Source organism: Macrotis lagotis, chromosome 6 (assembly GCF_037893015.1).
Source record: "Macrotis lagotis isolate mMagLag1 chromosome 6, bilby.v1.9.chrom.fasta, whole genome shotgun sequence".
NCBI classification, from domain to species: domain Eukaryota; kingdom Metazoa; phylum Chordata; class Mammalia; order Peramelemorphia; family Peramelidae; genus Macrotis; species Macrotis lagotis.
Window position 1 is genome coordinate 79,382,677 of NC_133663.1, and position 25,243 is coordinate 79,407,919.

A 25,243-nucleotide genomic window follows, 5' to 3' on the forward strand; every position below is an offset into this window, starting at 1 on the left:
ATAACACCAAATTCCCAAAATCCAATAAAATGTTTTATCCATTTGTTTTTCCTATTCATTTATGAAATATAAAGAAAGAGAAATTGGTTGGAAAATGTCCATGTTAATGAAAAACAGTAATTGTAGTGAAACATTTTTCAATTGAATTAAATCTCAATGGAAGAGTCATATTGAAAATATTAAATGATGTTTAGCTTTTAGAACACTGTGGAAAGCAGAAATTGTTAGAAAAAAAAAGATGATTTTTTTACATTTTATTCCTAATACAAAATTATTACTGATATAACTAGACATTTATTTATCATGTTAATATTTAATCAAATTGACATTTTTACTTTGGGAGTTTATTTCTATTTGTGGTATTTTTGCCTTTCTGAATTTACCTCACCATGTTCATTTAAATTGCTCTTTCTTTGTGGTGTAAAGTAATTGAGTTCTCTGATCCAGTAAAAAGACTTTTAGCATTATTCTCTTGTGCTAGTAGACTATATTCAATGTGACATGTAATTAAATTTTTTCAAAATTAATTCAAATTTGTTCATCCCAATTTTTCATAAATCACTCTTATTTTTCTGTCCCAATCATCCTTAACTGAAGTCATCTGTACTTCCCTTCCTTTCACTATTTTATCTTCTGTATACCATTGGAAGATTGATATTTTCTCTCTAAATACACTCCTTTATCAGATTAGGATTGGTAATATACTGTTGTATTTTAATTTCAAGAAAAGTTGGCAAAATTCATGTGTATACCAGACTGTATGATAAAGGATTTTCAGCTGTTATTCACAATAGTAGAATTGTCTTCAACTGTATTTCTTAATAAATATAGTCACACATATTTGTCTTTTCCAATGCCAGAGTGATGTCTTTCTTAAGATTTAAGAACAGTTGTTTTCCTTCATGATATTGATTACATTTTTACTATATAATCGTGTGCCTCATCCCATTTCATCTCAACAAAGTCAATTAAAAATAAATAGCAATAATAAATCATAGCTAACAAATATATAGCCATTTAAATCTTACAAAACAATCGACACTAACCCAAATTATGAATTATTTGGATGTAAAATAATTCATCCTCACAAGTATTTCTTTGAGATGGACATATTTTTATCCCCATTTTGCAGCAGAGGGAACTTTCCTAGGGTTACCCAATTTGTAGATGTCTGAAGCAGGATTCAAACTCATGATTTTTGGACTCTTGGATCCAATGCTTTAGCCACTATGCCATGTAGCTACTTCAATAGAGCCTCTAAATGATTTCCTTCAGGAAGGAATGAAAGTCACATAATTAATTCTACCCCAACAAACTACAAAAGCGACCTTTTCCCAAATATACATTTATGCATTATGAACTTAGCCCAGAGTTAAAAGAAGAATCCATTATTTTTGGATTATATTCCAGTGATGCTATGTTCCTGGGCAGAAGAATATAAGAAACATATATACCTTTGTTAGCTTATATAAGAAGAGAATTTGCATATTCCATGGTTTATCTATTAATAGGTGGCAGGAAGGATTTATTTCAGAATTAATCTCTCATCTCATTCTTTGCTGTTGCTTTGGAATGAAAACTTCCTTTTAAACACATTCATTACACTTCTAAGAAAGTGGTGGAACTGATCTACATAAGGACTTCATTTCCATGTGGAAAAAACAGGTTGTTTCTTTTCCCACCCCAACATGAAAGCACATGTAACATGATGAATGTGGTTGAAGTTTCAGGGCGGGGAGGAGGAGCAAAAAGGGACCATGCTTGGTTCACCTTTGTCATGGCTCAACAGGCCCTCGGCCATCTGCGTGGTGGCACTGGGGAGCATACTAGAGTCAGTCCACTCTGAGCTGAACAAGGGGTGCTCATAGTACTCCTCATCTGAATTGTAAGGGTCATCATCAGGCACAGACACTGAAATGGAGGGGGCTAGGAGCTTACGCCTCTCCCCGCTGGTGGCAGGCAGAGGTCCCACTTTATCCTCAGCCCCTTCATCTACAAACAGACACACGGAAGAAACTGCAGGGAGAACTAGACAAGACAGACAGACACAAGATAAGACAGGACAGGATGGATGCATGCACAGGGACAGAGAGATCCATGGAAGCCACAGGGTGGGATGAATGGATGGAAATCAGCCAGGCCAGAATCAATGAAGAATGGGAAGAGATGAATGTTTCATGCTTTAATATCCAGTGAATTCAGCTTTTTCCAGTTGACAATTTTATTGCCATTGATTGATCTACATAAGTCACAGGTAGTGTGCAGCCTTAGTGCATTTCAGAAGTCTTCTATTTCATCTCTTCAAATAAGCCCAATAACCATAGAGACTTTGGAACAGAAACACAGAACTAGAAAAATTAATCCACCATTTCCTTAGGGAGAAACCAATTTTCAATCTTCTCACATTTACAAATGTGTAAATTTCATCAGCTACAAAAAAGAAAGTTGTTAAAGATAGGTGACAAAATAAGGGCAAAACTTTTTCTTATTTGGAATACTATGTAATACTGAAATTAAACTGGAATGCTCAGGGAGCTAGGCATGCTGCTTATTTTAATTTTCTGATTAATAGACATTTAGGCAGAAGTTTCTTTTTTGTATGAAAACTTGTTGAAAATTATACATTCAAAGCTCATTCTGAGTATATCAGTCTCCATTCTTGCCTCAATAAGGAGGGACCAGAGCATATGATGAAATTTTTCTTGGATAACTGCTGTGCCTTGATGACATTAGTTGGCCATTTATCCTCATTGTACATGACTGTTAGAATCAGATAGTAGAAAAGATGTGATTGAATCTGCGCTGATCCCTGGGAACTGGTATTTCTAAACACCTCTCTGCTATAAACTTGCTTTCTTGGGATTTGTTTCTTATCCTGAGAGTAGTCAGTAATTAAGAAAAAAAAAATCATTCAAGGATTCTAGTTAGTTGGCTTCCAGTTAATGCTTTACTTTACATATTGTTATAAAACTAACAATTCCTATATTTTATAGCTTGTAGAAATCAGCTGGATGTTATGTTTTAAGAATCCATTAGATAAAGCAGAAAAACATGAAGATAGTCACAAAATCTCTCTTCAGTTCCCATTTTTGCCTTTCTTAACATCTGCAGAACTTAGCCTAGTGTGGTAAGTACTTAATAAAGTATTGACTGACCAGAAAACTGCATTGAGTAGAAGCAAAAAAGGAAAATAAAGCTCTCACCCTGATAACAATTTCTTGAATAATGCTTGGGTATGGATCTAATTTCAAATGGGCAAAAAATCCATAAACTTTATACTTGAAGAATTTTAAAACATATCAGATAGCTTTTCAAGTATATACTGAAAGCATGCATTTGTTTCCCAAAGAAATAAAGGCTATATATTTATATAGTCTTAAATTTGAATAGGACAATGTAAAAATGTATAAATAAATTCTCACATTTAACTCACTCATTACTTTTAAAGGGCTATAAGGACTCTGGTCATCCCATGGGACTGGGGGGGGGGAGGAAATATTTTTCCAGAGAATTGAGGATCATAAGGACATTGGACATTTCATATATATATATATATGTATATATATATATATATACATATATATATATATGTATATATATATATACCCTCTGGAAAGTTGACTTTGTGGGGTTATTGAAATTAGAGAGGGAGAGAGAGACAATCATTCATTGAATAGAATTTGTATTTTCCTTTAAAGAGTTTTTCCATCTCCTTCCAAAACTGATTGAATTCAAACTGAAATTATGCAAAAAGAGGCATATTACTGAAAATGGTTTTTTAAGATGATAGTGAAAATTCAGCTCTATATTTCTTTTTATAGTCTATTAAAAAATCTAACATTAATAAAATTTTGGAACTGGAACTTACTTTGGACATTTATATTGTCCAAGGACATTATATTGATAGTATATACAAACTTCTTTTTTTTTTAATATCAATGTTTACAGATATTTTAAGATAATAGTTTTAAATATTTATTCTATGAGAAAGTATATTTACTTTTTTATTTGACAAATGATTAAATAATTTAGAATGTTCCCAAAATTTCTATCAAGCCATTTATTATATTCTTGATGTCCATTCTTCTTGAAAGGAATCACAATGTACCCAAATTGTATGTAACCTCAACTGAAAAAGGGACAAGGAATTGACAAAGTATTCAAACTACTATAAGTGACTATGTACATACATCTGTCTGTATCTTTGTGTTTTAATGTAATATTTCTTTAACATATTGCCTCATTTACTCATTCTTATTTAGAATCACTCATTCACAAAGACTGTCTTGAGTTTGATGTAATTAGGTATCTTAGCTCCAATTTCCTCCTTAGACTTTCTGATCCATATGTAGAAATATCTAAATTTATCAATCTGAAAACATTTCTATGCCTTAGTATAATTAGGGACTGAAAAGCATTCAAATTTTTTAAATACTGAATTTCCATGAAGAAAAATGAATAAGACTTGTAGTACTGATAGTATATTATACTATCAGGCATTACAGATTCTGTTTTGTTCTGTTTTCCTTTCTCTTTAAAGAACCTTAAAAATATATTTTTTTGTATCTTTCATTTTACAAAGGAAGATCTTAAAATTTGGAAAAGTTCCTATCAGTCTATAATGGAATCACAATTTGAACTTAGGTCCCGGGACTGAAAATTCAATAGTTTTTCCATATTACAACTGGTTTATACTTCCTTTGTGCAAGTTACTGGCTGAGCTGGGCAATATTTCCTTTCTTATTGGGATCAAAAATAAATTTCATACCTATTAGTGTAAACTTAGAAAAAAAAGCTAAAGGATATGTCTACAAATTTAATTTCCATTAGATATTTAGCACTGAGAATCACATAATTTTTTTCTATAATATAACATATTTAATTTCAGAGTGATAATTTATTTTCCACAGCCAAGTGATGAAAATAAGAGAGAAGCAGATGCAATGGTGAGAAAATTTTTCTATAGCATTTGTTAACCCTTAAAGCACTTTATTAATGGATGATTTCAAGGGTATTGTTTTAGAATAGAGGTTTAGAACTTCTTTTAACCATTTAATAGCAACAATAACCCTAATAATAATAATAGCAATAATAATAATAATAACTGACATTTATATAATACTTAAGGCTTAAAGATTTAAGCCTTTACTTTTTTCTATTTTACTCTAATATAGAACAGACAAAAATATAAAATTAAACATCTAATTTTATATTTGAATTTATATTATAATCTATAATATTAATTGTATTATACTATTATATCATAAGTTTATTTTAAATATGTATTATATATATTAAATTTTAATTTTAGGTTTTTGCCTTTGTTATTTTAAATGACTTCTTAGTCAAAGAGAAAAATTGGCTTACAAAAAATCTCTAACACTTGATTGAATTGTGGATACTGTCTTGACCCATTGCACAGCAACCAATAATTTGTGGTTACTAATGAGGCTATTAATCATTTAAAAAACATTTTTCATTATTCTAAGCAAGTGCAACAGAAGGGATGGATTCAGAAATACATATTTTGTGATTTTCTTTCAACACCAATTTCTTGGAAAATGAAGCTGAAACTAAAAAGACCTAAAGTCTCAGAAATGGCAGCTTCAAGGCAATGATTCATTCATCTGACTTGTTGCTCTTCCAGAGATTTGGGCCTGTTCCCTATTGCCCTTTTATGAAGTTGCAATAACTTGGCAACAACCCAGAACTTTGTCTTAGATCTGCAAATTTTCAAAGAAACATAGTTTCATATTTTCAAAAACCTTTTCTTCGCACTCAGAATGAAAAGTTAAATAAAATTTTTTTTAAAAAGAGTTCTCTTTGAAAAGTTGCTGCTTCTCAGTTCTTTGTTGTCTTGAAGTCTGGCAACATCAAAAAGAATGCCTAGAAGAATCCAATGGACTCCTGCCTGGTATTATTGATTATTCATATTTCAAGTCTCTTTTGAATTTCCAAGAGCCTCAAGTATGTCTATTTAACCAGCCTCAATGTATGAGTTATATTCCATCAATGATCTCAAAATCTAAACTCACTAGAACCCCACAAGGGTATACCATTTGTTATGAAGCAGATAAAGTGATAGAGTTTTGGAGGTGAGTTTCACCAGTCCCTATCCAATGTTGCATGACTTCAAGACCAGTGTTAGAAGGCAACATCAGTATTTATTCTCCAGCAAATGCTTAGTTAACTTCCTTTCTCCTCATTTGCTAAGTCACACATGAAATTGCTTTTCATTTGCAATGGAATATGGAGGAATGCATTATGTCAGAGCTTTACTATAAGATATCCTGACCTATGAAATACTGGTCTTGGTTAATATGAGCTAGATCTCACTAAATTTTGTATTTAAAAAGTTCATTTTTACATAAATATGAATTTTCAAAATTAAAACTTGTGTTTTAATTAATGAAATTAATTCCTCTGAAATTTTTCTTAATGTAAAATTTTGGTCATGCTATGAAATTATACTTTGAAAGTATTATTTCCAGTTTGTATTTCTGCTATTTTACAAAATATTCAATGTTTTCAACCATACCAGATGGCCTGTCCACCTAGGGCTCTGCTTCCTAAATTATGTTTCAGTTAACTATTTTAATGTATTGTCTTTAAATTTATTTTGTAGCTAATTAGGATGTGGGTTCTTTGCTGGGAGGGATTGTTTTATTCATTGCTTTTTTTTTTTAAATTCCTAACACCTATCACAGTACGTTGATTATAGTTCTCTTGGTTAAAATGATCTGACACTTTTCCAAGAATCCATTTTCTGGTATTTTCAGTGAATGTAAAGGGATTAAATTTCCAAGAAGTTTAGGGCAGTGCTATGAAACCCAGAGCTGAAGGAAACTGCCTCTGGTACAATTACCAGTCAGTCCTTTCTTTTTTTTAATTTTTTTTTTTCAAGGCATTGGGGTTAAGTGGCTTGACCAAGGCCACACAGCTAGGTAATTATTATGTGTCTGAGACTGGATTTGAACCCAGGTACTCCTGACCCCAGGGCCGGTGCTTTATCCACTGCGCCACCTAGCCGCCCCCCAGTCCTTTCAATCTTGAAAAACTTGTAAACTTTTCAGTTACACATCATCTGTGTTTGCCACCATAGTCTGACTTGAGAAGGAAAACTGTCTTCATGATAGAAATGATGCATCCTCTCCAAAAGAACACAGAACAATTATAGTCTTAACATTTTAAAATTTTTGAAAAAGAGAGGACAGAGAAAAACCCTAATTCTGATCTTGACTGAACAGTGGTTACTGTACTGGTCTTTCACTTTCTTCAGGAATGTAGACCAAATGTCAAGGCCAGTCATGAGAGCAGAGGTAAAAAGGAAATCAGCTTATTTGAAAAATAGGTAGTTTAGTGAAATAGGGCTACTAGTAATCATAAGTTTGTCTGGGTTTTCTTATAAACCCAGATTTCTATGGATTTTGTTTGTTTGATGATTAGGTCACAATCTTTGCAAGTGGCTCAGAGAATAGATACAGAGAAATGTAAGATTAATTATGATAATACATTAGCAAATAAGATTAATCAACAACCTTAAATAATTATTTTAATGGTACCTTCTATGGTTCCCTCTTGGGGGGGGGGAAATTATCAAAAACAAAATTAAACAAAACAAAAAATCAACCTACCACAATTAGTACAAAGTCACACATCTTTAACCCATGATAACTCTTGGTTCCATACAGAATTAAGGGGACCCTTACTCCTGTTTTGAAGTATTGGATTATGTTGTGGCCACTTTGTTACTTGGGTTAGAATCACAGGTATGGATTGCTTGGACATGATTACAAACCCATCTTCAAGGGAAAAAAAAATCTCATCTTTTTTTCTACTCTGACACTCATTAATAAATGCCACTGTAGTTTAGACTGACTTTTCCTATACAAATAAACTTTAGAAAGATACAGAAATACTCCAGTAAATGTAACCAATCAACTATCTTTTTTAAAAAAAGGCTGACTACTAGTAGTAGTAAATTTATTTTAGTTATTTAACAAATAAAACTGCTTGTTTAAAAATGTAACTGGTTATTTCACAAGCTTGCCCCTAGTCAATTTTTATCTCGTAACTCCACACACCTATTACACAGCTGTGGCAACCAGGAGTAGGAGTGCCTGTTATCCAGACCCTCTGCCAAAGTTATAATTTGCCTGTTTAGTTTCTGAAATAATTTCTTAACTTTAAATGCCAATCAATTTCAATTATGCAAAGTAAGATGGAATGGGGAAAAATGGATATGGGTTGACTTTTAAAATTGCTTCTTTGTGTGCTGGTAACCAAGAAACTTCTCTCATTTTAGAAGCAAGGTATTGGTTCTTGACATAATTTCATTTATTTTTTTTAACAATGAAAATCAGAACCAAATCTCCAAAAACTAAAAGTTGGTTCTAAAAACATGGATAGTAAAATGACTTTGATGTTTCATAGGAGTTAGACCTTGATAATCATCTATGACTCACTCATTTTATAAGGAAGGAAACTAAGGCTTAGAATAGCACAATAATTTGCTAATCAAGACACCCAGTTAGTAAATAAGTAGCAGTCAGGAGTGCAAGCACGAGGGTTTTTTCCCTTCTTTTCAAATCTAATGTTCTTCCCAATTATATCTTCAAGTTAAATACTATGAAAAGTCAAATGATCTTATTTCAGCTTCCCCCTCCCCTACAATAAGCTACCATAACACAAGATATTGAACCCAACTCCTGGAAGTAAAGAGACAGGAATTATTCTAGAAAAGTGATAACTTTAAATGTTTCAATGAAAGGGTATAAAGTCAAACCATGTTTTGTTCATGTTTTAATTGTTTTTAATTTCCAGGGTTGAATTTTCTCCATAATGTAGATACAAGATCACTATGCAAAATTCCAAGGGGTGACTGTCCTTCACAATCCCAAATTGTGAATAGATACCCCTGGTCACTGAATACATTCCTGATAGAAAATGGAAGTCAGAGCTTGTTAAAGCTATGACATTTTATATCCTTATTGGACACTCAACTGCTCAGTATCTATATCTTTGAGTTAAGAGGATTAACTAGTCACTTAAGAGATGAATGCAACTTAATATAAAATACTTTTTATTCCTTTTAGAGTAGACCATAAGAATATAAACTCCTTGAGGGAAAGCTCTGTTTCATTATTGTCTTGTATGCTTAGTACTTACCATATTGTAAGTACTGCAAATAAAAGGTTCCTGAATAATTTTGTTTGACATAAAGTTCAAAAACTCATAGATTATTTTGTATCTGGTCTGAGATTTCACTGGTGTAGAGAATTCCAAATGAAAAAGTTCCCTCTACCAGTGCAGATCAGCAACCATTTTGGCTGTAATTTATGGGCAGATGCCTCACAGAGGGTCACATGACCAGGTTATATCAGAGGTAGGACCCATGCATCGATTCTTGACTCCAAAATCAATTCTTTGTCCACTACAGCATGCTGCTTGATTTTTTTAGAGGAGAAGAAACCACCCAAATTCACTAAGAACTGAAATAAAATGGAAGTTAACAAATGACTGACTTTCTTAAAATAATTTCATCTTAAACTAGTTGGTATATTTGTATTACCTAGATAATTTATAGTATAGAAATTTAGTATAGTACAGAAATATAGCATAGAAAGTATAGAAACTATGGAGTCTCCATATACAGAAAGATCTCTGTGTCAAGAGCTCTTTCTAATATTTATATAGAGATGCATACACTTATGAGGGACAGATATATATATATATATATATATATATCTATATAAAATCAAACTATTTAACATTATGATGTAGTGGAGATGTATCTGAGTCAAAGAATCTGACCTATTATTGAATTTTGGCTCTGTCTCATTATTTACGCAAGCTTAGATAAGTCAGGCAACATTTTTAGAGAGAATTAACCTTTTTAGACTTCAGTCTCCTTGTGTTAATATATATTTTAAAGTCCCTTCCAATCTATGATCTTATAAAATATATTTAAAATAGATTTGGTGTAAAATTGTCTCAGAATTGTTCTGTATCTATAATAACAAATTTTTTAGAAGCATAATCAGATGTATTTGATTTCACATACTAATATAAGTATTATATATAGATAAAGATATATTAATATCAATGCTTATCTGCAGGAAATAGCTAAAATGATCAAAGTGGAAGAAAGAAATGGAAAGGTGGAGAGCAAAATAAAAATGAATTAAAAAATTAGGATGAATTTAGTGTGTCATTTTCATATACAGATGAATATGTCACACACTAAATCAATTCATTGTTGAGATGTAACAATCTATAATTTAATTCTGCTCTTTTATTTTAGCATCAAATGAATGGAAGCACTTTAAATGGACACTTCAAGCAATAAAGGGCAAATGGTAATATCTTGGCCTTAAACAATGCTTTTCAATTGAGAGTGAAAGGATTTTACATCAAGGCAGTATCCTAGTTTATCACAGTGGAGAAAAAAGCTTAAATAGCATAATAATAATAATAATAATTATTATTATTATTATTATAATACTTCATTGAATGTTTGGTGAACTGAACTCTTCAGATTCCAAGAACTAGGTTCTGGAAGGTGTCCTGCTAGGGATGAAAACCTGTTTCTTGGCTCTGAATTTGTCATTTTCAGTCCTGGCTAACATTTTCTCAGGGTTGCATATGTCTCTCTGATAAACTTGTCAGATCCCTTACATTGCATAATTTACTTATGAACATGTTAAAGTCATTCCTGATGCTATTTAGGAACCATTAAAAATCTCAATTGCTCTTGCTGTAAGAAGAATATAGTATTATTACAGTTATATTTTTCAAGCTCTTTAAAGGCAAAAGTTATTTTTTCTTTTTTTTGTTTACCATAAGCTCTGATTTCTGATTTTTTTCAGTCAAATGAAATTTACACAATGGATATTTTTTGACTAATTCTAAGTTACTTGAAATATATAATATCCTTTTAAAGCTAAGGCAAGATGGGAGGGGGAGGTAAGAGCCAAAGGAAGTCTATCTAACAATACTTTATGAATTGGAGCTTGATTCCCCTTTATCTGAGGACTATGTCCCCAAAAGACTCTTGTGTGCTTACCTTCCTCCACTGTTCCAGTCTGTTCAGAGGCTGGTGATGGAGGTGGAGAGGGAGGCAGATTAGCAGACTCTTCAACTGCTAGAGATGGAATAATGGAGAAATGGGATTAAGCAATTCATAAATATTCACATCATACCAATTTTAATGAGGGTTTTCTAGTCAATTCAAGGAAAGATATAAAAGTAAAGTATAATTAATGGATTAAAAAGTATAATGTTAGAAATATTTTTTTAAAACTTCAATAACAGCAAAACACTAATTTTCTTCTAAAAATATGTAAACAGCAAAATAAATGAGCAAGTCTCTATTGATAATGATTTTATTGGTAAAATATTTATTCCTTATTCTTATAGATTGTATCCAAACTTGCACATTAAGATGACTTTGGATTTGAACTGAAGAGCAAAGATGGGACTCTTTGCCTCACTCTTTTTTTGACTGCTAATATTTTAAAGTACATGATAAAAAGTTTCAGTAAAGATTTTAGAGGGTTGTTAAAGCATGGAAGGATTTTTATCCACTTACATAAAAACACAGTATATGTCAATATTCTAAAACAATTTGGGGCAGATAAAAACCCACAAACACCCTTGGAGGAAAGAAGAATGTTAATGAAAATATCTGCCTATCCTGTGACCTTGACACTATAGAAAATTATGAATCCTATTGGAGGTATAAAAAATCTTATTTTGCTCAGTTAAATAAAAGTATTTATTTTCTCTTTAAAATTCTCATCTTTATGATCCTCAGGTTTGGTATAAAGGCTTTGCAAAGGAAATAAATACTGCCCATGATCAGCAGCAGAATCTATCCATTTAAAATATATTATGAATTTCCATTTCATGTTGAAATCAACTATGACTACTGAAAAATATTTACTTAATCCTTTGGACCTCTTGGTTTTTAATAAAAATCAAATAAAAAAGTCAAAACATTAATTAGACTTTCTATAAAAACTATGTGCCTATCAATAAGTCAAAGTCATTATCTGTGTGTGTGTGTGTGTGTGTGTGTGTGTGTGTGTGTGTGTGTGTGTGTACACAAACTTTAGGGCTTCAATGCTATTGTATCATTCAAGGAAAATCTAACATTTTATATATAATTTACTAGAGTATACTATTTTATTTCTATCATAAAATTGAAGATAAAGAGTTGAAGTTGTGCAGATAAAAACCCTAAACCCTAAGTGTTAGGGTTTGGCTAGAAAAGGAAATTCAAACTTTTAATGCAACAAATATCTTTAGTAGAGATGTGCAGAGGATCAGGTATACTTATCTTTCAGTTTATTATATCTGTTTTTCTCTTCCCCACCCCACTACATTTTATGTGTCTTCAGGACCCTCCAGTCATGAAAATCAATTGTTCCCAAATCCCACCCTTGCAATTCCCTAAAGTATCTTTGATCCAAGGAATATATAATCTAAGTACCTTTTTAAATGAAGATAAACAAAGATTTTGATAGCAATAGTATAAATAGTTCACTGCTATAAAACTAAAACAAGGATGCAATTTAAGATTGCTTATAAGTATGAGACAGAAAATCATCTTCCTCACAGAGAGCGGAAGGAGAGCTGCTGCTGCTTGTTCTAAAATAGTTTTGGACATGACTTTAGTGTATAATTGTTTTAAGAGAATGTAGCCAGGAATATGACTGGTATAGTATAAAGAACACCAAACAGAGAATTAGGTACTAGAATTAGATGTTTTAGCTCCAAAAGATTCCTTCCATATTCCACTAGGTTAGATGGCTAATGAGCTTCCTTCTGACTAAGATTTTGTGATTTTTCAATTTGTGATCTTGTTTTTTACTTCTTTCTAGGTGTGTGATCCTAAACAAATTGGTTTATCTTTCTAATCCTTAGTTTTCTCATCTGTAAAATGGAGATAATAATATACTACCTACCTTGCAATGCTGCTGCAGGAAAAGCACTATAAATATATGACATTTTGTCATTGCGATTGGAATTATATTTTCAATAATTCTTCTAGGCAAAGGGAAATGATAAGCCAAGATGATGGCATTTTTAATTCAATTCAATTGAATTATATATATATATATAATATATATATATATATATATTTTTTTTTTTTTTAAAGATCTACTGTGGAAAGAAAAATGTTAATTGGAAAGGAGACTGGAGTTAGATAAAATGAATTTCCTACCTTCATTCGGCCTAAAGCTTAGTATGGGCATAATGTACAAACATAGAAAACTGTAATACAAAATAATGCACAAAGTCCAAGCCAAAGTTGTGTGAAGGTTGAGATAGTGGCCTTTTAGCATAAGTATTCCTGGAAGTGGACTTCAGAGGTTGGATACTCAAGGGAAAGGTAAAAGGGTAGGTTCAAGAATCAAAGAATAGTCTAGTTCACTTGCATACAAGGGAGCAGGAAGGTTGAAATGGTATTACCAGTGGGTAGAGAGCCTTGAGGGACAAAGAAGTTTGAATTTTACTTGACAGACCATAGGAAGCCACTAAAGAGTTTGTTTATTTGAGTAAAGGACATAAGATTGGATCTCTGCGTCAGGAAGAAGAGCTTGGTAGCCCTCTAAAACACAGATAAGAGAGGAGAATGGGGCAACTTAGTTGTCCCATTTATAAGATAAGGAGTGGAATCAATTAGATGACCTCTAAAGTCCTTCCAACACTTAATCCTAAAATACTAAATTAGGATACTACTGAAATAGTCTAGGATGTGGATAATAAGGGCTTATACTGAATCATAGCAATTGAAATAGAGATGAAAAGAAGGAGAGATATGGGAGTGATGAAACCAACACTTGTTAACCAGTTAATTGGAGGTAAGAAAAAAGGGGAAGAACTTTTTCTTTATTTTTAAAGCTATGTGGTTATAATATGGTTCTTTACTTATTGAGCAATATTTTTCTCTAATTGACCTAGTTCTAAGTGGATGAAAGAACTGGGAGAATTGATTAGACTAGAAACTCCACACTTGTCTACCCCAAAGGGCACTTGGCATATTTAGAACTTCCTGCTTATAAAAGATGGACTAAGGTCTAACCTATCCCAGCAACCTTAGCCACCCCTATGAAGTAGAACTGATACTGATTAAAAACCAGATAGAGACAGGAAGTACAGATTATCCTAGCAAGCTCCTGGATTTACCTATAGGGAATCCTGAAGGTTGCTCTTTATGCTGCGCTTCTTTCTCTTGTTCACATTTCAGGACTGCCACAGCTTCCGCAGTTACTACTTGGACTATCCTTGCAGATACTTCCTCTGAAATAAACAGTGGCAAAAGGAGAAGCAGAGAGGATAAAAATCATTTTTATCAATGCAATGAAAACTGGGTGGAAAAAAGGGGAAATATCACTAGAAGGTAAGTTTTCTAAACTTCCTTTCTCCAACCTAAATAAAAAAAATGTAAAAAAAGTTTATTCTAAACTATTTTTTTTTAGATTTTTGCAAGGCAAATGGGGTTAAGTGGCTTGCCCAAGGCCACACAGCTAGGTCATTATTAAGTGTCTGAGATTGGATTTGAACCCAGGTACTCCTGACTCTAGGGCTGGTGCTTTATCCACTGTGCCACCTAGCCACCCTAAAAAACTCCATGTGTAAGCAAATAAGAAAGATTTAAAGAATAGTAAGCCAGGCAAAAATAAAATGATGCAAGTAACATCAAAGACTTACTCATTGTATTTGACTTTAATTCGATTTATTTCAACAACTATTGGCTGCTTTCTATATACAAAATCTATTGTGGTAGAGAACTGAGGGGATTTCAAAAACCTTCATCCTAAATCTGACATCATTCAGTATATGCCTCAGCATAGGAAATTGAAAAATACATACATACAAATAACTATCATTAAAAAATATTAAGTACATTATAATCTCTTATCTTCAGCTTCTAGGGACAAACTAAAGTTCATTTCTACAAACAGTTCCTCTCCTAGGTAGATGGGAGAAGAATAGATATTTCCAGAGCTTGTTTTTATGACATAGGTTTTGAGCCTTGATGAAATCAGGCTTACCTTTATATAACAGTAGGAAGATTTGAGTGAAAGGTTCTTGAAGAAATGATACCCAACTATGAGAAGTTTTTATAGGACCATGCAAAGTTTGTGTTCTTCTGGCATACCTATTAGACTGTCTTGAACCTAGGTTTACCCTCATACTGTGAGAGAAGGTTTTGAGTGAGGGGTTCTTGAAGTAAAAGTATTAAAGAATTAAAAGTAAATTCATGGAAAGCCTGACTAGAGAGACCATCCTAGAAATATCAGAAGAGTGTTCATAGTATGACTTCCTCACATTTGTAAAATACCACCACAGTAGGCCTACAAGGAGGAAAACTACATGAAATTTTAAAATTCATAAAGAACTATACTTTATGAATATATATATATATATTATATGTTCATATTGCATATTCACCTATATTTGGTCTATCAGATTTTAAAGGAGCTGAATTGATGACTTTTTTTCTATTTGATATTTCACCTCATTATAGCCATAACTGGTGACAGATATTGCATAACTTGAATAGGGCATTGGTCACAGGAAAGTATAATCAAACTAAGTTGAGTTAGGATATGCCTATTTATTTTATTGGCTATTAACATAATTAATTTAGAGATTATTCAGTCACCAGATGTATATTGTACTGCAAAACCAAGGCTGAAAGGCAAAAGTTTACAACTGAGAAGCATTTAATAAGAGATTATTATTTGTGTTTGGTACTGTGTTTGGCACGAGGGACATAAAAATTAAATATAAAGATTATATAAATTTAATTATTGAACCATCTCTGTCCTAAAAGAGTTTATATTCTATTAGAGGAAACAACATATGCAAAGGACAGTAAGCTTAAAACATATAAATACAATTTTGGGGGAAAGACATAAAGAACAACCAGGGTGAGGGTGGAATCAGGTAAGACTTCTTGTAGAAGGTAATAATTGAGATGATTTTTGAAGAAGATAAAGATTCTTTCTATTAGGCAGAGTTGAGGAAAGTGTGCATTCAATGCATGGCAAGACAATGAAAATTTAAATGGATGGAACCAATTGTGAAGATCTTTGAAAATCAATCAGAGGAATCTGTATTTTTACGAAGGCAAGAATCATCAGAACTTCTTGAGCAAGAATGTGCTTTTGGAGTATCACCTTTGAAACTGTGTGAAGGATGAACTGGAGAGGGAGAGACTGAAGGCTGGCATGACAATTAGGAAGCTTTTGCAAAAGCCAAAGTAAGAAGCATGAGAGCTTGAACTAGCATGGCGGCTATATGAGTAGCGAGTAGAACATGGAGACAAAATGTATAATTGGGGGTAGGATTGACAAGACTTGGTAATATTACAAATGAGAGGCAAAGGAGAAAGAAGGGTTAAGGATGACTTCAACATCATATATGTGGAGAAATTCAGTTATGTGGTTAATATTCACTCATAGTCAATGAAGGTACAGGAAAGTAGGATGCTTCAAATACTTTTTTTTTATACCCATAGTCATTTCCCCATATGGCAAATCTCATTGAATTCTCCCTTACAACAATGAACAATAGTTAAGCAAACATGAAGTGACAATTAACAATATAAATATTACCTAATTATTGTTCTCCATTTCTTTCCCCAAAGAAGGGATATGATGTCTTTTATCACTTGTGCTACAGGAATAAGATTGATTCATTTCTTTTAAAGGGATATGTTAAGTTTTTAATGGGCTCTATCCACTTTGCCACCTAGCCGCCCCCAAGGCTCCATTTCTATTCAATTTCTTATCCAACATTCTGGTAGGTAATTAGGTGGCATGGTGGATAGAACACCACCCCTAAAGTCAGGAGGATATGAGTTCAAATATGACCTCAGACATTTGACATTTACTAGCTGTGTGACCTTTTGTAACTCATTTAACCTCAATTGCTTCACCAAACCAAACCAAACAAAATTCTTAAAAATAATGAATAGGAAAAATGCCATAGACACAGATTGTGAGATCTAGTAAGGCCCTGGTGGTGATCTAGTCCAACCTCCTCATTTTAAAGTAGAGAAATATTTTCCAAGAGAGTGATGTGACCAATTGCTAAGGTCACCCTGCTAAATATCAGAACAGGGACTTGAACCCACAGAAATAATGTATCAGTGTGCATGTATAGAGAAGCTCAGGTCAAAAGAATATTGCTTCCTAATAAAGTTTTGGTCAAAGTTGAAGTGTTAACTTTATCCTAGATTTATTACTCAAAATTTACTTGCAAAAACAAAAGATTATCATTTATAAAAAAGGTGCTAATGTGCATCATAAATGGAGTTTTTCTGTTAGAATTCTTTATACCAATGAAACCATATTTCTACATGGTTATAGAGGCATTGTTTTGGATTTTTAAATGCTTGTAGTGCATTTTTGAGAGTTTTAAGAACAAATATAATCAGACACAGTCCTAAAAAGTGAAGTCTGAAATAATTGGTAAAATATTGCCATGTCTCATAAGTTAGGGATCTAGATAGTTTGCCCAAAAGTGAAATTACATTTAATTTTAGGTAATTTCAAAAATGAAAACAAAAGCCAAGTCTCCCAAGAGCTCCACATTTAGGAAATATGTTGAAAGTTGGGGAGTTAGGGAAGAAGAGCTATAATTAATTTAGAGTCAGAAAGAAATTTGCCCTCTTTCTCTCCCTGGACTTTAAGTGTCATGAGGGCAGGACAAGTTTTCCAGAATCCTGATCATTGCCTTCTGGAGTATACAATTATATTTATAGATCTTGACCTCACCTACTAGCAAAGGTAACTGTAAGGTGAAGGCTGACTACTTTCTAAAGAAATCATCCTTTTTTTCCCCCATCAGGAATATAGTTTTCAGAAACTTATTATAATTTGAAACAGGGTATAAAATTTTAATCAGAGTAAATAAAAAAAAAGATCTCCCAGAATTTGTTTTAGGAAATTTTAGCAAGTTGATTCTGGAGTTTCCCCTGGATAGATATTTTTGTGACAGAGAAAACTCAGTCACCAGGACAAAAAAGAAGAGAGAGCCTCATCGTAATGGATACTATAAATATGGGAGCTACTGTGAATTTGATGTCTTTAGACAATGGCTACAGGAACTTGGGCTTTTAGTCATGGTTCAGTTAAAGTTCAGGAAAGGGTAATGACAAATATACAAAACAAAACCAGGGGAAAGAGATTCATAAAATTCGAACTTGGAAATCTGACAATTGAAGTAGTTTTTGTTTGTTTTAATTATGGGCTTGTATTTTCTTCTTGCCAAATTTAGTCTCCAGTCAATTCTCTTATTGTCTGCCTGTAACATCTTCCCCAGACTCTTCTGTCTTGAATAAATAACAATGAGAAACCAGTAAGAAGAGAAACCAAGAATTAACCCAAGGGGGTCTGGTACTTATGTCTTATCAAAATTATCTGTTCTGCACATAATAGGCACATGTGGAGTATACTGTTATACTGGTCACTGGTAATCATTTTAGCTGGTTTATCCACATAGTAGGCATTTTGTAAAACTTTTGGAATTGGAGGCCAGACCACAGCATTCCTTGATACTGTCCTATACCAGTAAGACTAACTTTGGATTCTGAGGCTTTGGGATTTTTCTTTTACTATATGGCACCTGCAAATCATGGTTATCAATCTTGACATAAGAAAACAGAAGCATTGTAATGGGAGGGACAGCAGGAAGTTTGCCTTTGACCCATCTTCTCTTTTGTATTCTCTCTCTTCAGGTGCTACTCTCTACTGAAAGGAGGCTATACATAGAAAAGAGAAATGACGATTATTTATATATGAACTTACCATTCCTGGGATCTCACTGATCTTTGAAGAATATAAATAGTTTGAGGATGGGGATTGTCCTGCTACTGAATTTGTATTCCTAGTGTTTACAATAGTTGCTAGTATAGTTATCATTTAATAAATGCTTAGAGATTGACTGATTCAATTAAAGCCTTCTCATCTTATGTAATGTCCATGCTGTTCTACAAGTTCTAAAGGAGCCACCAACATTCTGGAAGTTTTTCCCCCTAAATCAGAAGTTCCTAACTAGGTTTGTGAATTTAAAAAATATTTTGATAATTATATTTCTTTTTTTTTTTGGCAAGACAATGGGGTTAAGTGATTTGCCCAAAGTCACACAGCTAGGTAATTATTTTCTGAGGCCAGATTTCAACTCAGTTCCTTCTGACACCAGGGTCAGTGATCTATCCACTGCACCACCTAGCTGCCACAGATAAATGTATTTCAATATAATTTGTTTCCTTTGTAAGACTGTATATTTTATGCATTTATATATATTATATATATTATAATATATATTTTATGCATTTATAAATACTAGTCAAAGAAAGGGTCTGTAAGACTTCACCAGATTGCCAAAGAGAAACCCAAAGACCCTTTGTCTTAGAGAGGACTTCTTACTTTAAGTAGTCATCAGTGTAATAGTAGGGCTATTCATTGTTATTCTTGCATTTGCCATAAAATTGACTGATCTTTTTTGGATTAGATCCCTTTTGTACTCTCTCTCTCTCTCTCTCTCTCTCTCTCTCTCTCTCTCTCTCTCTGTGTGGTTAACTCTAGAGGTGGTGGTTCATTTGTGCCTACCATGAGGATTATGGTTTTCCAAGATTTAGAACCAGGTAACATCTCTGTGAGAACAATTACAATGGCTGAGATTTCCTTTCGTCCTTCCTCTTCTCGCCCTGTGGAGATTTAAGGCTAATGTCTGCTAATAATTTCTGAACCTTGAAGTTTTCAGAAGAAAAAAGGTCATTTTTTTCAAAGATATAAAGAAATAGATAATGCTGACCTCCATGATACAGAGAATGACAGAGCTGAATAGTTAAATTATACTCTTAAGAGGCAACATTATACAGCAGTTAGAGGATCAGTCTTGGAAGTGTGAAGAACCGGGATCAAGTCCTGTTGAAACCATATATACTTATTGTGTTAACCTCATTAGTTCTTCAAACAGATCTCCCATACTGTAAGTTATATAAGCTGCCTTCCTCTACCTCATTCTATTTTCAACTATTTAATTTTCCAAAATGCTTTTGACTCTTCCGATTCTAAATATTGTAATTCACAAAATATTTCCAATTCTAAAAATAGTGGTGGTGGTAGAAACTCAAAGAAGAAGACATAAGGAGCATTTCTGCCTCCCTTTACTGATTTTTGCAAACAGTGAAGAGCTACTCCCTAAGGATAAGTTAAATAACAAACTGAATAATGACATATAGAAGTTATAAGGTGGAAGTTCAGAGTTCTGGAAAGTGGTACTCAATGGACTCTTTAATAGAATCACAGAATCCAAGAACTAGAGACCACAGAGGATATTTTGACCTACCTATACTGAACTAAGAACAATTTTTATCAACAATTTTTTACAATCATCTATGAAGTTATGGGGAACCCATTAACAGAAGGATCAGTTCATTTCACTTATAGGTAACTTGTTTAATAATGATAATAATAATACTTGACATTTTTATATAGTGCTTACTATGTGCTAAGCACTTTACAATTAATTATCTCTTTTGATTCTCACAACCACCCTAGGAAGAAAGTACTATTAACATCTTCATTTTACAGTTGAGGAAATTGAGGCAGATAGAGGTCAAGTGACTTCTCCAAGGTCACACAGTCTGTAAGTGTCTAAGACTGGATTAAAGAACTCAGGTCTTCCTGACTCAAGAGCCAACGCTAGATCCACTGCACCATTTGCTTCTTTGCAATCTCCACCCAGTGCTCTTAGTTCTATTTTTTTTTTGTTGTTATATAGAATAATTTTCCTTTTTCCCTTAAAATATACTTCCACTAGCTGATTTCGGACTTGTGGGTTCAACAATCCTTTCCATCCTTGAGTCATTCTCTTCCTTCTCTAGATCTCTATTATACTACAACCTTCTTAAGTGTTGGGACCATGATTTTCTCTCTTTGTTTTCCAGAACTTAGTACCTGCTAGGTAATAGAGTTAAGTAAGTGCTGGTTGACTTCAGATCATGTTCTAATCTATCTGCATTTTTCCTTTAAGTGTGATATATATGAATTTGTATTTTAAAATGCGAGATTCAGTTCATGAAAGATTGTTTTCTTGGTGACATAGCAAAGGAGAAACAAGGTGACAAAATATTATCTATTCTATTACATAGGAAGGGCAGCTAAGTGGCAAAGTGGATAGAGCCCTGGGTTTAGAGATGGAAAGATTCATCTTCCTGAATTCAAATCCTGCCTCAGATATTTACTGTGCGATCCTGGGCAGGTCATTGAATCATATTTGTCTCAGTTTCCTCATCTGTAAAATGAATTAGAGAAGGAAATGGCAAACTACTCTAGTATCTTTGCCAAGCATACCCCAAATGGGTTCACAAATAATCAAACACAACTAAAACAAATGAACATCAACAACAACACTACATAGGTGAATGAAGAAAGTATCCAAAGGACACAGAGATTTCTGAAAAGCTGGGTCAAACTATAACAGGCAATGTTTTCTTATCCGTATCATATTACTTCTATCAACAAGATATGAACTTGGCTACAAAGATATTTCCTATCAAAAAATAACCTTTTTGTCTTATATTTTGGAGACAATCATCATTTAGGTTATTTCATCTTGCAATGTATGGGGCTTTTAATAATACATTATGTAGGGACATATTTGACCTACCAAGAACTCCCTGTCACTTCAGTAATGAACTATTCACTGAAGAATTATTTCATCAGTATTCTACTATCTCCAGCTACTGCCATTCAATTTATTTCAACTGTAATGCTCTAAAATGCACATAATGTATTTCCTGCAATGGTCCTGAAGCACCAAACTGCCTAGATATCTATTACTATTTCAAGTTGCTAGATTCTTCCATCATTATGGCTTTTTCTTCACTACTTCAGTGAGCATTTTCAATCCGTTCTAATATTGTATTAGAACCCTAGTGAAATAGCCCTGTGATACCAAACAGATATTTTTTGCTTTACCATATAATTCTATCAAACTTGCTCCCCACTATCCCCTGGCAATGAAAACATCAGATTTGGAACTCTCCCAGTAGCAGTGGAAAATTACAGCTGACTTATAAGAGTAACATAAAATGAGTATGTCATTTTACTTTTTACAGCCTCAGTTTACTCCTATGTTAGATGAAGAAATGAAATATTTGGTTAGATAAACTCTAAGATCCTTTCCAGCTCTGATATTCATTGATTCAAAGTATGTGAGGCCATCTTGGGCATACAAAGAACTTTTTTTCCCCATGTGTAACCTTTAGGTTATCATCAAGACCAGCTGTGATTGCTTGAATATTCACAATTCTACTAATTAGATTCAGAATGAGAAATCCAAAGAAACTTGGCATATTCCCGAGAGGGTGTTTATGCTGATTTCTTGTAGGTTGTGGTTAAAAGATGAGAGGCAAGGTACAATGACAGTAAATACAACCAGATGGAATAGAAAAGCCAACAATTTTGCTATGTTTGGGGGGGGGAAGGTTTAATAATGCTATGTGAAAAGAAATAAAATAAAGCAAGTCTACCATAAGCTTATGAAACAAGGAAAACAAAACATTTTCAGACAGAATGCTCCTGTCAAGAAAAGGTTTCTCTCAGTAGGGTAGAGAATGGTTACCTAGGAAACCAATGCTAATTGCTGCCGACATGGAAACTTGTCAACAACGAAAGTACTGTTTAGTGTACAGTTCTTTGCTAAATAAATGCCCTTGATTAATTCTAAAAACAAGGAAATACGAAAAGTTCTTAGCTCTTATCCCTGGTTAATTTGAAAAATAAGTGGTTCCTATGAAGCTTGTTTCCTCACAATGAACTGGTAATGAAGGAAACTGAAGAACCAGCTTGCCTTTTGCTTTCTCTTGGGACTTCTGCATTAAAAAATTTATAAAATGTACCAGATTCTATGGTCTCTCCTCAGGCCAGACTCCTATTAATTATAAAAGGATATATGTATATCCAGTATAAAATGAAGAGTTTGGTCCATTAACTTTTTTCCAAGGACATTTACTGTTGAAAATAGGAATGCATGTTTCTTTTTCTGGTTAACTGATACGACATGATGTAGTCTGATTAACAGATATACTATTCTGGTACATTAGAAATTCCATTGACTGGCAATATTTAAATCTTTGGTTGATATTTTAGGTTGGGGTGGAAGAAAAACATAGATATTGTTGGGAAATCACATGACCTTGTCAAAAATAAAATTTTTTCTAAGTAACTAGCTTACTATTAGTGAAATGGAAGAGAAAGGGTGTATAGTCAACATGTGTTTTTCTCTTTTCTAGAAAATAAGTTTTTGTCCCAGGATCAATCAGATATCAATTTGTTCATTCAACGAATATTTACTGAGTGGCTACTTTGTGCAAGTTGCAGTATTAGATACAACAGAGGGTATAGAGATAAACAACATATAAATTTTTATTTTTAAGGAAATTAGTAGAGAGGTAGGGGTTATGTATTTTTCCATTTTTCCAACAGTGTTGATGGCCTTTGCCATCTATTGACTTCTGTTCATAACTTCTGCATGGATATTCATATAGGTGGATGGTCTGGGATTTGAGTTACAGTCTAATGAGAGTTAAAAATTGAGGGGGCTTGGGGATTCTGAATGAGGTGTACCTAGCTTTGGAGGAAGATTAGTTTATATTCTTTCATTTTAATGCTTTTCCTCTGTGATATCTTCCAGTTTTGAATTTGAACAAAATAATGGTCAGAAAGATAGAGATTATAAGAGGACTAGATCTATAACAAAGCCTAGTTCCTTAGTTAGTACTACCCGAGAGAGTGCAGCACTTCTTCTGATGGAATAGCAATAGCCCTGGTAGCAGCAGCAGTAATAACACTATTGGTGACAAGAATGATAGTAGTAGGAAACACAACATCATTTAGGTAGTGCTTTAAGTTTGCAAAATGCTTTTCAAACATAATTTTGTTTGATTCCCACAACAACCCTTCAAGATGAGGGCTATAGCTATTATACCCCCCCCTGTTAATGATGAGAAACTGAGGTTGAGTGACTTGCCCAGGGTCCCACAGCTTATAAGAATCACAAATAGTATTTGAAACCTCAGTCTTTCTGACTCCAAGGCTATTATATTATCTACTCTGATTGCCTTCACTAGAGTGATGTTGTATAGATCCCTCCTTGGCTTCCTGTTCATAACATGAAGGTAATCATGATTCCTGAAGGATATTTTCATGATTCTATCAAGATGCAAAGGTTTGAGTCTCAGCCTGAAGAGCACGTGAGAATCTGTTATCTCATCACCAGAAGGATGGACACCAAGTGATAGTATTTGATCACAATCACAAAGAATGTCTATTAAAGACCAGAGATATTGAGATTGATATTGGAGAAGCAACCACACTAATGAAACCATGTACCACTAGAAAGACTGAAGAATATTTCTTAGAAAAGGTCTAAATAAATATATGTAATTACTAGTAGAGGTCACACTACTATTAAGTAGAAGTGACTGACAGCTGAAGGATCTTTCAGTTGGAAAGGACCTTGTGTGATAATTTCCATTAATTAAAGCTGTAAAAGATTTGCTAATATTTCAATTTTTTTTGGATTTGTAGGCAAAAAGTAAAGGTATGTATAAAAGTTCACCTTTTCAATGCCAAATACTATCTAGAATGAAAGTGATTCTTTTGATCCTCAATTAAAACAGAAATTTCTTATGGGAAATAAGATTTTTAAAAATCTTCACAAAGTGAAGCAGAAGTTCCTTTACTTAGAGAAAGTCAATAATAAAAAATACAAAAGCCTCTTTGACAATTCATTTTTACCATACTCTATTGTAACTAATAAATCCTATTATTTAATTATAAAGAATAAACAGGGATGAGTGAATAGAGAACTAGCCCTGAAACCTAGATTCAAGTCCTGCCTTTGACACATTCTGACAATATAATCCTAGGCAAGTATATAAATTTTGGAGTATTCAAGGCAATTCTCTACTTTGTAGCCTCTAAGACTAAATATAAGTTGCAGAGAATATATTAACTGGCAAAAGTGAAGTGACTTGCCCAAGATCACACAGCTAAATGTTTGAGACTTGAACTCAGGTCTTCCTGACTCCAGGGCCTGTGTTCTATTCACTAAATCACCTAGCTGGCCCCCAGGAAATGCATTTTTAAAACAATTCTTTGATTAGAGAAATAAAATTAACATTTGTTAATGTGGAATTTTTCCCCGAGAT

General features: G+C 33.2%; 1 protein-coding gene and 1 long non-coding RNA gene across 15 annotated transcripts in view; one reads left to right on the forward strand and one right to left on the reverse strand.

Annotated features, from left to right (window-relative positions):
- LOC141490997 (uncharacterized) overlaps positions 1-18,956 on the forward strand; it is a 35,586-nt gene extending 16,630 nt beyond the window's left edge. For 2 of the 3 annotated variants that reach the window (XR_012469417.1, XR_012469419.1), the window contains exons 3-7: positions 2,994-3,127; positions 4,911-4,946; positions 10,304-10,358; positions 14,255-14,407; positions 18,758-18,956. This is a non-coding gene — a long non-coding RNA (uncharacterized LOC141490997). The remainder of the gene's footprint in view (positions 1-2,993; positions 3,128-4,910; positions 4,947-10,303; positions 10,359-14,254; positions 14,408-18,757) is intronic. The other variant, XR_012469418.1, reaches the window with a different exon arrangement.
- The window catches only part of MAP2 (microtubule associated protein 2), a 344,929-nt gene that overhangs the window by 50,045 nt on the left and 269,641 nt on the right, over positions 1-25,243 (reverse strand). For 11 of the 12 annotated variants that reach the window (XM_074191477.1, XM_074191481.1, XM_074191479.1 and 8 more), the window contains 2 exons: positions 14,194-14,307; positions 11,066-11,143 (listed from right to left, as the gene is read on the reverse strand). In XM_074191477.1, the coding sequence (XP_074047578.1) occupies positions 11,066-11,143; positions 14,194-14,307 (192 nt within the window). The remainder of the gene's footprint in view (positions 1-11,065; positions 11,144-14,193; positions 14,308-25,243) is intronic. The other variant, XM_074191482.1, reaches the window with a different exon arrangement.